The following is a 16,970-nucleotide window of genomic DNA, read 5'->3' as shown; positions in this document are numbered from 1 at the left end:
AGAACATCAGCTATCTAGATTTGGGTGAAGGAGAAATGGGGGAGGCTTGGGCAAGTTCTAGTGAGGGGTGCAGGGCTGTTGACCGGGGTAGCCAGGTGGAAAGCATGGCCAGCCGTAGAAAACGCTGATTGAAATTCTCAATTATTGGGGATTTATCGGTGGTGACAGTGTTTCCTAGCCTCAGTGCAGTGGGCAGCTGGGAGGAGGTGCTCTTATTCTCCATGGACTTTACAGTGTCCCAGAACATTTTGGAGTTAGTGCTACAGGATGCAAATTTCTGTTTGAAAAAGCTAGCCTTTGCTTTCCTAACTGCCTGTGTATATTGGTTTCTAACTTCCCTGAAAAGTTGCATATCGCGGGGGCTATTCGATGCTAATGCTATACGCCACAGAATGTTTTTGTGCTGGTCAAGGGCAGTCAGGTCTGGAGTGAACCAAGGGCTGTATCTGTTCCTAGTCCAACATTTTTTGAATGGGGCATGCTTATTTAAGATGGTGAGGAAAGCACTTTTAAAGAATAACCAGGCATCCTCTATTGATGGAATGAGGTCAATATCCTTCCAGGACACCCGGGCTAGGTCGATTAGAAAGGCCTGCTCGCTGAAGTGTTTTAGGGAGTGTTTGACAGTGATGAGGGGTGGTCGCTTGACCGCAGACCCATTACAGACACAGGCAATGAGGCAGTGATTGCTGAGATCCTGGTTGAAGACAGCAGAGGTGTATTTGGAGGGCAGGTTGGTTAAGATGATATCGATGAGTATGCACGTGTTTACGAATTTGGGGTTGTACCTGGTGGGTTCATTGATAATTTGTGTGAGATTGAGGGCATCAAGCTCAGATTGTAGGATGGCTGGGGTGTTAAGCATGTCCCAGTTTAGGTCACCTAACAGCACAAGCTCTGAAGATAGATGGGGGGCATTCAATTCACATATGGTGTCCAGGGCACAGCTGGGGGTAGAAGGTGGTCTATAGCAAGCGGCAACGGTAAGAGACTTGTTTCTGGAGAGGTTGATTTTTAAAAGTAGAAGCTCAAATTGTTTGGACACAGACCTGGATAGTAAGACAGAACTCTGCAGGCTATCCCTGCAGTAGATTGAAACTCCGCCCCCTTTGGCAGTCCTGTCTTGTCGGAAAATGTTATAGTTAAGGATGTACATTTCTGGGTTTTTGGTGGTCTTCCTAAGCCAGGATTCAGACACGGCTAGGACATCCGGGTTGGCAGAGGGCAGTGAATTAAGCAAACTTAGGGAGGAGACTTCTAATGTTAACATGCATGAAACCAAAATAGATATTGTAGCCCAAGGAGTGGCTTTTGGGCCTATTCGGCTAGCCGGGAGATGGGCCTAGCAATGGCTAACTGACTACTAGCTAGTAGCTGGCTAGCTTTTGATGGGGGTATAAAAAATAGCAGATCCGTACCACATTGGGTGAGGCTGGTTGCAGGAGAGTATATTCAGTCTGTAGATGGAAATTGATATTACAATATATACAACCATTTTACAACAAAAAAAAGGAAAAACTATATTTACACGGGACACGACGAAACACGTCTGACTGCTACGCCATCTTGGGTGGACCAAACACTTTTGAATCTGCTAGCTTGCTAGTTGGCTACACTCGTGGAGTCTGAGGAATTAATGCATCTTCTGCCAAAGTCTGTCATGTAAAGATGGACTGTAAATTGACAAGATATTGTACGTAGGCCTATGAAACGCAGTTAGCTGATCCCTGCCGGTGTGCTTTCAGTTGTCTCTCTCATGCTACTGTGCAGTCAGGCTTGATGTCCCTTTCTGGGAAAGTATAACGTTAGTAGCCTACTGTTACAGTGGAACATTGTCTGAGTGTTGTAACTAGCTAGATAACTGTGTCAATTAGGACAGTTAGAGCACTGCAGAGTTTTAGCAATGTCCTTGTCTGCCCTTGTCCACCACCATCATCTGGTAAGATCAGTTTCTCTATTTCAGCCTTACTAGTTATGGATATCTCTCATTGGAATTGTATCCACAGTCATTTCAGTCTATGTCTAGTTTCTATCAGAAATCTGTATCTAAATGTTAACTTCTTCTTTATAGTTAGATCATGGAGCAGATAAACGAATGCCAGGGAACTCAAGCCTATCTCAGTGGCAGAGTACATGAGGTTCTCACTAACCCAGTCAAGGTAGGTAACTACCACCTGATCAATTCACACGCACGCACACCCACACAGTACAGAAACCAGTCAGACAGTGCCACTATTCTTTAAAGATATGTTTGTTTCAGAGATGAAACGGTCTGTTTATTTTCCAGGGCTATTATGTGCAGAATGATATGCTTGGGCCAGATGGAGATTTCATCACAATGCCAGAAATTAGTCAGATCTTTGGGGAGGTAAGCATTTTCATCACAACCATATTTCAATTAATGTTAATCAATACATGTATGGATTGCTGTGTTGTAGATGTATGCATATACATGCTTGATCAACAGTCTTTCTATGTTCGAGTTTCTTTATGTTGTTCCATACCAATGCCCTGAGTGATGATGATGATGGTTTCAGCTTATCCTTTCTCTGTCTGTAGCTGCTGGGGATCTGGTGTTTAAGCGAGTGGATGGGAGCAGGGAAGCCCAGTCACTTCCAGTTAGTGGAGTTTGGACCAGGAAGAGGCTCCTTGGCCAATGACATTCTCAGTATGTACAGTACCATTCACAAGTATGTACAGTACCATTCACAAGTTTGGACACACCTACTCATTCAAGTGTTTTTCTTTATTTTTACTATTTTCTACATTGTACAATAATAGTGAAGACATCAAAACTTTGAAATAACACATATGGAATCATGTAGTAACCAAAAAAGTGTAAAACAAATCTAAATATATTTGAGATTCTTCAAAGTAGCCACTCTTTGCCTTGATGACAGCTTTGCACACTCTTGGCATTCTCTCAACCAGCTTCATGAGGTAGTCACCTGGAATGCATTTCAATTACCATGTGTGCCTTGTTAAAAGGATTTTCTTTCCTTAATGCATTTGAGCCAATCAGTTGTGTTGTGACAAGGTAGGAGTGGTATACAGAAGATGGTCTTTTACCAAATAGGGCTAAGTCCATATAATGGCAAGAACAGCTCAAATAAGCAAAGAGAAATGACAGTCAATCATTACTTTAAGACATGAAGGTCAGTCAATCTGGAAAATGGCAAGAGCTTTGAAAGTTTCTTCAAGTGCAGTTGCAAAAAACATCAAGCGCTATGATGAAACTGGCTCTCATGAGGACCGCCACAGGAAAAGAAGACCCAGAGTTATTTCTGCTGCAGAGGATACGTTCATTAGAGTTACCAGCTTCAGAAATTGCAGCCCAAATAAATGCTTCACCGAGTTCAAGTAACAGACACATCTCTTCATCAACTATTCAGAAGGCCTTCATAATTGAATTGCCACAAAGAAACCACTACTAAAGGACACCAATAATAAGAAGACACTTGCTTGGGCCAAGAAACACAAGCAATGGATATTAGACCTGTGGAAACCTGTCCTTCGGTCTGATGAGTCCTAATTTGAGATTTTTAGCTCCAAACGCTGTGTCTTTGTGAGATGCAGAGTAGGTGAACGGATGATCTCCACGTGTGGTTCCCACCGTGAAGCATGGAAGAGGAGGTGTGATGTGGGGGTGCTGTGCTGCAGCGATACGCCACAGCGATACGCCATACCATCTGGTTTGCGCTTAATGGGACTAAGAAGGACAGTGATGGAGTGCTGCATCAGATGACCTGGCCTCCACAATCACCCGACCTCAACCCAATTGAGATGATTTGGGATGAGTTGGACCGCAGAGTGAAGGAAAAGCAGCTAACAAGTTCTCAGCATATTTGGGAACTCCTTCAAGGCAGTTGGGAAATTATTCCTCATGAAGCTGGTTGAGAGAAAAGGGTGGCTTCTTTGAAGAATCTCAAATATATTTTGATTTAACACTTTTTTTTTGCTTACTACATGATTCCATATGTGTTATTTCATAGTTGTCATGTCTTCACTATTCTACAATGTAGAATTCTTTTTTAACTAAAGAAAATACCTTGAAAGAGTAGATGTGTTTAAACTTTGGACTGGTACTGTATGCCCAGTCTCGTGATGCTATGTCCTACTACTACATAACCAAATGCTTTGTAAACAGACGGTATTCATGTGAGTTCAATATATGACCAGTGGAGGGAGCAATTTCCACATTTAGTCCATCAATCTAATAAGCTAAACTGCGAAACAATACGCTGTCTCTCTGTCTGCGTTGTCCAGGTCATCAGTCACCTGCGTGGGGCCCTGGGTGGGGCTGCTGTCTCAGTGCACCTTGTGGAGGTGAGTTCTAAACTGAGCCAGGTTCTGACGAGGGACCAGAGCCAGGGGTGGGCCAGGAAGGATGAGCCTGTGTACCGCCATGTGACCACCACCACAGGCCTCCCCATCTCCTGGTACCGCAACCTGGATGACGTCCCCAGAGGTAGTAATCTATAGTTTTAAATGAGGTAATTGTAGTTAATCTTAATTGAGTTAATCTCATGTTGGATTATGTGTCTAGAGGTAGTATAGAAACTTGGCTGGAGACTAATGATGCATGTTTTAATACCTAATCATTTAGCTATGGTAAGAGTTTAATACATTTCATTTACTGGGTGTGAATTTGTTATTGACTGGCACTTTTTTTTCTTTCATACAGGCTTCAGCAATCTACCTTGCTCATGAGTTCTTTGATGCCTTACCCATCCACAAATTCCAGGTACGTTTACTTTATCAGCTATTTGGATTAGACGTATAGATCTTGATAACAGATCACAAGTCATTGAAAAACATGAATTGTAAGTGCCATTTGATCTGTTGTGCATTGATTGTGACGTGGGCACAGAGAACAAAGGGCTGGAGGGAAGTGATGGTGGATATTGACCTAGACGAGCCAGGCAAGTTGAGGTTTGTCATAGTGCCAGCTCCCACTTTTTAATTTTTTTATTTATTTATTTTTACCCCTTTTTCTCCCCAATTTCGTGGTATCCAATTGTTGTAGTAGCTACTATCTTGTCTCATCGCTACAACTCCCGTACGGGCTCGGGAGAGACGAAGGTTGAAAGTCATGCGTCATACACAACCCAACCAAGCCGCACTGCTTCTTAACACAGCGTGCATCCAACCCGGCTGGCTTCCTCCGGCACCAATGTGTCGGAGGAAACACCGTGCACCTGGCAACCTTGGTTAGTGCGCACTGCGCCCGGCCCGCCACATGAGTCGCTGGTGCGCGACGAGACAAGGACATCCCTACCGACCAATCCCTCCCTAACCCGGACGACGCTAGGCCAATTGTGCGTCGCCCCACGGACCTCCCGGTCGCGAACCCATGGACTCTGATGGCACAGCTGGCGCTGCAGTACAGCGCCCTTAACCACTGCGCCACCCGGGAGGCCAGCTCGCACTCTTGCCTCTCCTCAGCTCATACAGGTGAGTGCTGCATGTTGATGATTAAAGGTCGAATGCAGCTGTTTTTTATTTATTTTTATGTCAATATCAAATCATTTCTGTGTAAGAATTAAAGAACATTACTGTGGTTGTTTTCAATTAAAATTGCCAAAAAGAAACAAAAATGCTTCTTAGCAAAGAGAAATTTCGCAAGCAAGAAGCAAGCTAGAAAGGTAGGACTGTCTGGGAGTGGTCTGAATGGGGATGGGATGTCACCAGGCAGGCCAAAACTCCATACCACCAAAACAGGCTGAAATTTCAGGTGGTCTTTTCAAACAAGCCTTACACTAAAAGTACATTATCATCAATTTCACAGTATTATTCCAACCTCATAGTGTGGAAATGGACACTTGAGTGAACAAAACATGATTAAAACCTTCCTAATATTGAGTTGCACTCCCATTTTTCCCCCCTTAGAACAGCCTCAATTCATCGGTGCATGGACTCTACGAGGTGTCGAAAGTGTTCCACACGGATGCTGGCCACACGGATGTTGACTCCAATGCTTCCCACAGTTGTGTCAAGTTGGACCATACTTGAGAGACGCAAGAAACTGTTGAGCGTGGGGGGAAAAAAGCATTGCAGTTCTTGACACAAACCGATGTGCCTACTACGATACTCCGTTCAAAGACACTTACATTTTTTTACTTTCTCATTCACCCTCTGAATGGCACACAATCCATGCCAATTCATTTCAATTGTCTCAAGGCTTAAAAATCCTTCTTTAACTCGTCTCCTCCCCTTCATCGACACTTATTGAAGTGGATTTAACATGTGACATTAATTGAGGGGTCATTACTTTCACCTGGTCAGTCTGTCATGGAAAGAGCAGGTGTTTCTAATGTTTTGTACACTCGGTGTATATACAGTTGAAGTCGGAAGTTTACATACACTTAGGTGGGAGTCATTAAAACTATTTTTTTCAACCACTCCACTAATTTCTTGTTAACTAACTATAGTTTTGGCAAGTCAGTTAGGACATCTACTTTGTGCATGACACAAGTAATTTTTCCAACAATTGTTTACAGACATATTATTTCACTTATAATTCACTGTATCACAATTCGAGTGGGTCAGAAGTTTACATTCACTAAGTGTACTGTGCCTTTAAACAGCTTGGAAATTTCTAGAAAATGATGTCATGGCTTTAGAAGCTTCTGATAGGCTAATTGACATCATTTGAGTCAATTGGAGGTGTACCTGTGGATGTATTTCAAGTCCAACCTTCAAACTCACTGCCTCTTTGCTTGACATCATGGGAAAATCAAAAGAAATTAGCCAAGACCTCAGAAAAAATTGTAGAGTCTCGTTCATTATTATGAGCAATTTCCTAACTCCTGAAGGTACCATGTTCATCTGTACAAACAATAGTACGCAAGTATAAACGCCATGGGACCACGCAGCCGCCATACCGCTCGGGAAGAAGACACGTTCTGTCTCCTAGAGATTAATGTATTTTGGTGTGAAAAGTGCAAATCAATCCCAGAACAACAGCAGGACCTTGTGAAGATGCTGGAGGAAACAGGTACGTACAAAAGTATCTATATCCACAGTAAAATACAAATCCTATATCGAAATAACCTGAAAGGCCCCTCAGCATGGAAGAAGCCACTGCCCCAAAACTACCATAAAAAAGCCAGACTACAGTTTGCAACTGCACATGGGGACAAAGATTGTACTTTTTGGCGAAATGTCCTCTGGTCTGATGAAACACAAAAATAACTGTTTGGAAGGAAAAGGGGGAGGCTTGCAAGCCGAAGAACACCATCCCAACCGTGAAGCACGGGGGTGGCAGCATCATGTTGTGGGGGTGCTTTGCTGTTGGAGGGACTGGTGCACTTTACAAAATAGATGGCATCATGAGGGAGGAAAATGATGTGGATATATTGAAGCAACATCTCAAGACATCAGTCAGGAAGTTAAAGCTTGGTCGCAAATGGGTCTTTCAATTGGACAATGACCCCAAGCATACTTTCAAAGCTGTGGCAAAATGGCTTAAGGACAACAAAGTCAAGGTATTGGAGTGGCCATCACAAAGCCCTGACCTCAATCCTATAGAAAATGTGTAGGCAGAACTGAAAAGGTGTGTGCGAGCAAGGAGGCCTACAAATCTGACTCAGTTACACCAGCTCTGTCTGGAGGAATGGGCCAGAATTCACCCAACTTATTGTGGGAAGCTTGTGGAAGGCTACCCAAAACGTTTGACCCAAGTTAAACAATTTAAAGGCAATGCTATCAAATACTAATTGAGTGTATGTAAACTTCTGACCCACTGGGAATGTGATGAAAGAAATAAAAGCTGAAATAAATCATTCTCTCTGCTATTATTCTGACATCTCACATTCTTAAAATAAAGTGGTGATCCTAACTGACCTAAGATGGAATTTTTACTAGGATTTAATGTCAGAAATGTTGATAAACTGAGTTTTATATGTATTTGGCGTAAGGTGTATGTAAACTGTAAAACACAGGAAAATCACATTTTTGATTCAGTTTTTCTTGAGTTTTGTATCATATTGTACAACAGCTGATGAAACTAACACTGTAAAAGTGTGAAGAAATGTGATCAATATTATTTCCTGATAGTTGCTGGTTGAAAATATAATTCACACTTAACCGGTTTTGCATGGGTGTGGTTTTGGCTTGCATGGTGACATCACCAGGCGGTATCAGTTAATATACCAATAAATGAGAGTTCCAAACCTCTCTGCCAATAACAGCCACTTTTGTGACCCAGAAATGATTTTAAATTGAGATTAAAACGGCTGCATTGAGCCTTTAACTTTTTTTAAATTACAAAGATTATTAAAACAAAAAAACGGTTCAATATCTTTGCCTAAGCCTTTGTTTTATGGTACATAGACACAAACACACCCACAAATTGCTCAACAAACTCCTTTTTCCTTAAAAGTTTGACGACTCTCCAGCATCTGTCTTTTATTACCCACGTTTATGCAATATATACAGTACCAACCTATTTCATCTGGTCTCACTGGAAGAGTGCAGGGGCTTTGAACAGCGTGCCAAAGACTGACATCATGAGTGATCTTGGGTGAAACCCCCTTACTGGTTTGAGATCCCGACTAATGGCTGCAGCCTGTGCCTGACAGGCATGTGTATCTCAGGTTCCACATATTGTAGTAGAGTTTATTAACCTTAACGCTGTTCTCTTTACGCTCGCCATGGTTAAAAGCAGTACATAATCGTCTCTGGTGCTCCGCTCTTTCATCACTGTGGTCTAATGGAGTTTCCATTAGAAGTAGATAGGCCTATCGCTTTTAATACTCCACTTGAGTCTCTTTTTCCCATCAACATGTGTTCCCCGATTGGTCTAAGGGTGTGTCCCAAATCGCACCCTATTCCCTATATAGTGCACTACTTTTGACCAGGGCCCACAGGGTAGTGCACTATATAGGGGAATATGGTGCCATTTGGGATGCGTCTTATCCCACCCAGGCAAGCCCCTCCTTTTGGTTCTGTGTTGCCTAGGGGCTTGGAGCCGGTGCTGCTTAGTGGAGATGATTTGGAAGTGAAGCCATGTATGATTGATGATGTGTGTTCTCAGGCCTCTGTGTGTTGGCCGGGGCTTCACACAGACGAGGTAAGCAGAGCCGCTCTTGTTTTTGTTCTGAAACCCCTCACCTCCTAGGCAGGTGAAGTGAGACGGCTCGTGGAGGTCTGCCCGGAGGGAGGGGTCATCGTCCAGCAACTGGCCAATCGGATCGCAGAGGACGGGGGCGCAGCACTGATTGCAGACTACGGGCACGGCGGGACCAAGACGGACACGTTCAGAGTACGTACCATCATGTCTCCAACTTGGCCCATTTATCAGCAGATTTTAATACGGTCTCGGTTTGTGTGTGTCTCTGACTTAGTGTGTATGGTAATGTGATTAGCCGAACAAGCCTCAGCGCCAAGGAAACCGATGCAGGAAGCCGACATGCCTCTCTTGCCCTTTGCTGGTGACACACGGAAATCAGGGTCAACTGCCCTCCAGTCCTGTTCCTCGTGCTCCACACGAACCTAGCCCCATCTGGCCCCTATTAAGAGGGGTGGGCTCTCACTGCATGGCTCTCTGGCTCTGGGACTCACTAAATTATGTGATGAAAAGGGGGGCTGGGGGAGGTTCAAACAAGCGGCCCCCTCCTTCAGAAGACATATGGCAGGGAACTGCACAATCCCATCTGTGAACAAGGCGTCCATGGTTCAGGACGGCTCACGCTTATGTCACAAGTGACTACATGAAGATATTATCAGCTGTTGCTTGTGAAAGGAAGCACCTGATTTGGAATAAGAAAAAAAAATAAGAAAAAGGAAATATTTAACAACTAACAAATTAAGTCAAATGTAACAATACACCAATAACAAACTATTGTAGTCATGCGTCATGTTGTCATAACACCAGACCGCCTCTCCTGTCCCCCACCCCCAGGGTTTCAAAGATCATAAGCTCCATGATGTCCTAGCGTCCCCTGGCTCTGCTGACCTTACTGCTGACGTGGACTTCAGTTGCCTGATTAAGATGGCTGGAGCTACGGTGGTCTGCATGGGGCCTGTTTGTCAAAGAGACTTCCTGAAAAATATGGGCATCGATACAAGTGGGAAGAAACCCTGTGTTCACACAGCATTATTCCACTTATTTATACATGAGGCTAAGGTGACTATTGTACACTGAACAAAAATATAAACACAACATGTAAAGTGTTGGTCCCATGTTTCATGAGCTGAAATAAAAGATCCCAGAAATGTTCCTTGCGCCCAAAAAGCGCAAGGAACACATTTGTTTGTGAACACATTTTCAACTGGCTGATCGGGGCTTTCAAGAGCACTTGGGATAAACGTTTTACTTTGCCCTCTACTCAATTAGCGTTGTCCAATTGCAATGTTGGGTTTCTCTTCAGGTTCTGCTGAGGAAATGTGCAGACCCGTCTATAAAGGCCGAGCTGATCCAGGGCTATGACATGCTGACCAACCCCCAGAAGATGGGCGAGAGGTTCCAGTTCTTCACCATGCTCAACCACAGTCGGCTCACCAGCCCTGAGCATTCCGAGGGGGGTGAGAAGATGGCCCCGGTTCCCAAGAAAGCCCCAACACCCCTGCCTGTGACTAGCTTCAGTGAGCTTGGCCTCTCGTGAAAAGCGTAGCCAGAGACCCACCATGGGTTCCAACAGAGACTGCACTGCAGAGGCTGTGAATGTGAACTCGCCTGTGAAGGCACTTAAAATTCGCACCCTTGAATTTAGTACTATACCTTGATTATATACAAAAGACCTTCGGAAGCAATAGGGTTTGGTCTGAATTTAGTTTGAAAAGTTGAGCTTATGTGCTAATCAAATCTAGGAATGATGCACCCTGAGGGACGATGGCAACTGATATCTTTCTTTATCATATATATATGTTAATTAAAGCAACATGTAATTCAGAGGGGTACGGAATGTAAATGTTCTCAGTCAGAAGAACGTCACCCCAGGTCACTGCGTTTCAAGCTTTAGGAATACGGCTCCGCTCTGCTCCTGTCTTTTGGAAGGAAACTATTAATGGGCCACGTGGTGCCTGGCTGCCTTAACATCTTGAACCAATTGGGTGAGCGTGGCGTTCGTAGATAGCAGCCATGTCCCAACTGGCACCCGATTCCCTATGTAGTGCGCTACTTTTGACCAGAGCCCTGGTCAAAGGTGGTGCACTACATAGGGCATAGGGTGCCATTTGGGATGCGAGTCAGCCACTCGCAGCATGCTGTGTTTTGCTCTGACAGGCTCGCCCTTGCTGCACCAGTAGCAATTAAGAGACTATTACACAGGACTATCACCGTAGCCAAAATAACCAGACAGTCCTACTGAAGGGAGGCCAATGTGAAGCTAAGATATTAAAGTCTTGATGATTAAAAGTGATCACACAACATTTTTCTTGTGTATATTATATAGCTGTACCATCTTTGTCTGGGAATCACATAATGCACAGAGTATTTTCCTTATTTTTATGTGATCATTTGATTAAGACTGAAAATATTTATGGTATTTAATCCAGTATATTTATACTTGGAAGGAACATGTCGATTTCTGAGAAAGGCAACAGACATTTATTTTGTTTTCTGGGGCCTTCTGTAGGCCTCAACATGTGGTGCTATCATTACACAGCAGTAGTTAGCCATTTATTTTCTTCCCCAGCCACAAATGGCTCTGTTCATCTAACATATGGCACAATGAAATGTGACAGGCTCCACTGGCACTCTGTGACATTTGGTTTTAATTACAGAGATTAGAGCCATAAAAAAGGGCACTTTACCCCAGTTCTTATGTTTCCCAAATGGTACCCTATATAGTGCACTATGTGCCATTAAGAGGATGAATGGCCAAGACAAAAGATTGAAGTGCCTTTGAACAGGGTATGTAGGTGCCAGATGCACCGGTTTGTGTCAAGAACTGCAAAGCTGCTGTTTTTTTCATCGTCAACAGTTTCCCATGTGTATCAAGAATGGTTCACCACCCAAAGGACCTCCAGCCAACTTGACACAACTGTGAGAAGCATTGGAGTGAACATGGGCCAGCATCCCTGTGGAACACTTTCGACACCTTGTAGAGCCCATGCCCTGACTAATTAAGGCTGTTCTGAGGGCAAAAGGGAGTGCAACTCAATATTAGGAAGGTGTTATTAATGTTTTCAACACTGTGTAATCTTACATCAATGTAAAAAAAATAAAAAAATAAGGACCAATTGTAAACGAGCTGCAAATGAAATGAGTACATTCTCTGCAGTGCTGTCCGAGAAAATGTTTTATTAGATATGTCAATATTGAAATAAAGAAAAAAACGGACATCTGCCAATCCAGTGGCAACACAAACTACAAATGAATCTCAGGTTTAAGTCATTACCCTTCTACATTAACTTTGTATACTGAAAATACAGTATACTGTATGGCGAAGTTCCGAACGTTGTTTCACCGTCCAAAGTGGTTGGGTTGAGACCGAATTAGGCTGATACCAAAGTAAGGAGAGGGAGAAGAAAACATATTGGTGTCTCAATTAAGTCACTTGGTGTTTTCACAAAAGAAAAATCTGCATTTTTTTGGGGGCCCGGCGCACAGTTGCACAGTCAATTAATTGTGCATTCATTCCTTCTACTCGTTTACTGTATGTTTTAACTGGGTATCCTGCGGTGAGCATGACAAGTCTGCACTTGGTTCCAGCGATGTATTTAATTTCTGATGGACTTTTATGTTATTAAGGCCATCACTCAATGAGACATGGTCAATTCGTGATTTAGGTTGGGATGGGAAAAACACTCTAAACACAGAGAAAATGTAACACGGGTGCGCACGCTCGCACGCACACGGTATTGAAGGCATGGTAAGCCACGTTCCTCTTCTTCTCTCTATGACACATTTAGGATTTCTCTCTTCAGCAAACATGTTGCATTCATTGTATTATTACAGAGTACGGAGTAAATGTTTCTGCTGCTTTCTCTGTATCCTCCCATGCTTTCACTGTGCTCAGACGTTTGGCTACATCCCAAATGGCGCTCTATTCCCTACATAGGGAATAGCTCTGGTCAGAATTAGTGCACTGTATAGGGAATAGGGTGCCATTTGGGATGCATCCGTGGTGAATCTGCTGGACTACTTGGCTCTGCAGCCCTCTCACCGGAGTACAGCAGTAGCTCTGGCCTTGGGTGGACCCAGTCAACCATACATACACAACAGGACAAAGGACATAAGGAACAACAAGGTATTGGTCATGTAACGAAACAAGGAAGGAAGGGAAAGAAATAAGGCAAAGCTTTGAGAAGGCCCATCGGTTCTTGAACAAAAATCATATATTTGGTACTTGGAAAAACATTTATCAACTATCTTTACTTCATTAAAAAATATAACATTTGTAAGCTAACGGTATGGCTGAGAGCAGAGAGTTCATATCTACAATTTCCTAGGCTTGGTTATCATTGAGCAATCATATCAATGTTTTTCTGACACTTAGCACTGTACTCCATTTAGATGACATCCAGAATGTTTGTAGGGTAGAATCCTAAAATAGAATTACTTCTATTAATTATATTTCTACGGGTAGAATTCTCAGGCTTTTTTTTTTAATCTGGCATTTTTCTAAGGAGGGATGATAAGACCGTGTGGAGCAGCTGCTGATTGGTTCACAACGTCATTCAAAGCATCCAATAAGGGAGCCAGAGATTACAGTTACCTAAAAGTGCAAAAAAACATCTCACCGAATAAGCAAAATAAATATATATGTGGTCAGTGACCAGTGTATAAGGTACACCCATCTAGTACCGGGTCGGACCACCTTTGTCTCCAGAACAGCCTGAATTGTTTGGGAAATGGAAACGTTGCTCAATTGGTAACAAGGGATCTAACGTATGCCTTGTTACCAATTGAGCAGCCTCTACCGTTGACACCAGGCAGGATGAGCCTATGGTCTCATGCTTCTTACGCCAAATCCTGACTCTGCAATCCACATGACGAAACAGGAACCGGGATTTGTTGGATGTTTTTCCACTCCTCAATTGTCCAGTGTTGGTGATCGCGTGCCCACTGAAGCCACTTCTTATTGTTTTTAGCTGATAGGAGTGGAACCCGGTGAGGTCGTCTGCTGTAATAGCCCATCCGTGACAAGGACAGACGAGTTGTGCGTTCCGAGATGCCGTTCTGCACACCACTGTTGTACTGCACCGTTATTTGCCTCTTCATGGCCCGCCTGTTAGCTTGCACGATTCTTGCCATTCTCCTTCAAGCGCTCATCAACGAGCTGTTTTCGCCTACAGGACTATTGCTGGCTAGATGTTTTTCGTTTACCGTTCTCAGTAAACCCCAGACACCGTCGTGCGTGAAAAGCCCAGGAGAGCGGACGTTTCTGAGATACCGGAACAGGCGTGCCTGGCACCGACAATCATACCCCGCTCAAAGTTGCTTAGGTCACTCGTCTTACCCATTCTAACGTTTAAGCGAATAGTAACTGAATGTCTCGATGCCTGTCTGCCTGCTTTATATAGCAAGCCACGGCCACGTGACTCACTGTCTGTAGGAGTGAACCATTTTCGTGAACGGGATGGTGTAGCTAATAAACTAGCCACTGAGTGAATATCCACGACATTAGTATATTTTGTATTAAAAGGATACTACAGGAGATTGGCAATTAAGCCCTTTATCTACTTCCCCAGTCAGATTAACTCGTGGGTACCATTTTTATGTCTCTGCGTGCAGTTTGAAGGAAGTTGCTAACTAGTGTTAGTGCAATTGCTAACTAGCGTTAGCGCAATGACTGGGAGTCTATGGTAACTGCTAGCATGCTAGTAGATTCCATAGACTGCCAGGCATATCCCGCTAACGCTAGTTAGCATTGGCTTGCGAAAATACCTCTTACTTCCTTCATGCTGGATGAAGAGACATAAAAATGGTACCCACGAGATCATCTGACTCTTGGGAAGGAAAGTGATTAATTGCAAGAATCCCAAAGTATCCCTTTAAGTGTTCCAGTTCAATAGCATTACATAAAACCAATAGAAAGAAAAGTTTTCCAAAATTAGCACTCTCATGGTAAACTAACAATTGAATGTAGTCGTGGCGAGATTTCAAACACACATGTTAAACTAACAACATTAAAACAATATGCTATTGAAGCTGAAAAGCTTGACTGTTTCTCGGTCTCCAGGATTTGGTCTAAAGTAACCATATTTTATAGAAACCCCTTTTCTGGGTTGAAAGGCAGTGCAAATGTTTATTACTGTTGCTGGGGGAATCCCTATCTAACCAACCCACAAAGGTAATGTATGTCTTTCAGGCTCATGAGACACACTGTATATTATGGCTTGTAGAGAAGGCAGCCGGCGGAGAAAGACGCCATGTCTCTGGAATGTGAAGAAAACAAAACAACCTAAAGATACTCGATCATCACCCCCTCCCTCACAACACCATCGTGTGTTCCCATGTCATGGTACTGTACCACCCCACTGCTGCCTGTCCACTGCATCGCCTCCTGTCTGTTCCATGTAGTAGTGCACGATTACACCTTCATGCACATACATGTAGGCTAATATATGCATCTCTGCCTGTTTAAGCTTACAGTCTCAGCCAGGAGTGGCAGGTTCCAGGGACCCAAGCACTAGCCATGAGACTCAGAGTCCCAGGATGCCCTGTGAACTCCTCCTGAAACACGTGCATCCTGCAGGCAGTCCTCCCGGCCACTAGGGGTCCTCCTCCATGTCGTCCAGATTGGGTGCCATGATGAAGTGCTTGGGGTAGTGCAGGCTTCTCTCGTCGGCGTACTCCTCCCAGCGGGTGTCGTCGCTCTCGTGGGTGATGTAGCGCTCCCCTCGGCGTGTCTCAAACTCCCGGAGGTCCAGCCACGTCTGATAATCCTGGAGGAGGGATGGGAAGCGTATAGGTTAAGTGTATTGTCATTAGCAAACTGCAAGAAGAAGCCTAGGAGAAGTAGCTTATCATAGATCCTTAGACGGAGTGAGTCCTTTTTTTTTATATAACAGAGTGAACTGTGAACACCATAGAGATGTGTTGCATTTAAATGATGTGACGGACATGGTGTGACTGAAGGTAGCTCCTCCTAGTCAATGTCCAGGTGTGTTACCTGGAGCCAGGGGTGACTGAGAGACTTGTCCACACTGTAGCGCTTCCTCATCTTCACCTGGAGGAGGTTGTTGATCAGGTCCGTGGCTGTGAGTGGATGGACAAACATGCACAACATCAACATGAGAAACAAGGGAGATCTACATTTCCATCCAGCACAAGCTCTCCCCAGTCTGGCCACTCCAGACAAGTGCTCGATTTTATACACCTGTCAGCAAACGGGTGTGGCTGAAATAGTCAAATCCACTCATTTGAAGGGGTGTCCATATACTTTTTTATATAGAGTGTACATGGCTACCTCTAGGTTGAGTCAATTAGGACTACACAAATAGTACGCTGTTATCAGTCTCAAAGTAACAAAGACAGTTCCAAAGACACTTCCAAAGAGTTGAGCAGTAGGCTTCTTTTTCTGAGGGGAGAGACTGAAAAAGACCACACTGAGAAAGGTGAAGACAGAAACTAAGGCGGTCTACTGGTCAACCCAATAGGAACACACGCTACATCCCAAATGGCACCCTTTTCCATTTACGGTGCACTACTTTTGACCAGAGCCCTATGGGCCTTATAGGGTGCCATTTGGGATGGAGCCACAGTCTAGTTTTGACCAGGAGTAAACCCCAAGAGATCCCACTGTAAGTACACTGAGTGAGTCAACAGTGTATTTATCCTGTAATGGCCAATTACTTGGTGATTACAGGGTTGGTGACTGTGAAAAGCGCCAGTGCATGACTATTGTCTAGAATCTACTTACAAAGCGAGAGTGCTATAGATGGCTCTCAAAATAAATGATCCATAATAGCAAAATTGGACATGTTGTAAAGAAGGAAAAAAACATGTATTTTTGATCATAAAAAAAACAGTGCGTCCTCAATGACACCGTATTCGCTATATAGTGCACTATAAAGGG

At 43.8% G+C, this 16,970-nt stretch overlaps 2 protein-coding genes across 3 annotated transcripts in view; one reads left to right on the top strand and one right to left on the bottom strand.

The window, feature by feature from the left end:
* Window positions 1–2,078: 2,078 nt before the first annotated feature.
* Window positions 2,079–10,607, top strand: LOC110521042 (protein arginine methyltransferase NDUFAF7, mitochondrial-like). Its single transcript, XM_090230788.1, has 6 exons — window positions 2,079–2,159; window positions 4,267–4,458; window positions 4,685–4,744; window positions 9,122–9,265; window positions 9,905–10,027; window positions 10,374–10,607. The coding sequence occupies exons 1-6, from the start codon at window positions 2,079–2,081 to the stop codon at window positions 10,605–10,607; spliced, it is 834 nt and encodes a 277-aa protein (XP_090086914.1).
* A 1,620-nt stretch (window positions 10,608–12,227) lies between these two features.
* LOC110522075 (serine/threonine-protein kinase D3) overlaps window positions 12,228–16,970 on the bottom strand; it is a 57,217-nt gene continuing 52,474 nt past the window's right edge. For both annotated transcript variants that reach the window (XM_036975625.2, XM_090232425.1), the window contains 2 exons: window positions 16,065–16,150; window positions 12,228–15,837 (listed from right to left, as the gene is read on the bottom strand). In XM_036975625.2, coding sequence (XP_036831520.2) covers window positions 15,664–15,837; window positions 16,065–16,150 — 260 coding nt within the window. In that variant the 3' untranslated portion in view covers window positions 12,228–15,663. The remainder of the gene's footprint in view (window positions 15,838–16,064; window positions 16,151–16,970) is intronic.

This window comes from Oncorhynchus mykiss, chromosome 4 (assembly GCF_057628025.1).
Source record: "Oncorhynchus mykiss isolate SJ-2025 chromosome 4, ASM5762802v1, whole genome shotgun sequence".
In the NCBI taxonomy this organism is placed as follows: Eukaryota; Metazoa; Chordata; class Actinopteri; order Salmoniformes; family Salmonidae; genus Oncorhynchus; species Oncorhynchus mykiss.
This window is presented reverse-complemented; position numbering and strand designations above follow the sequence as displayed.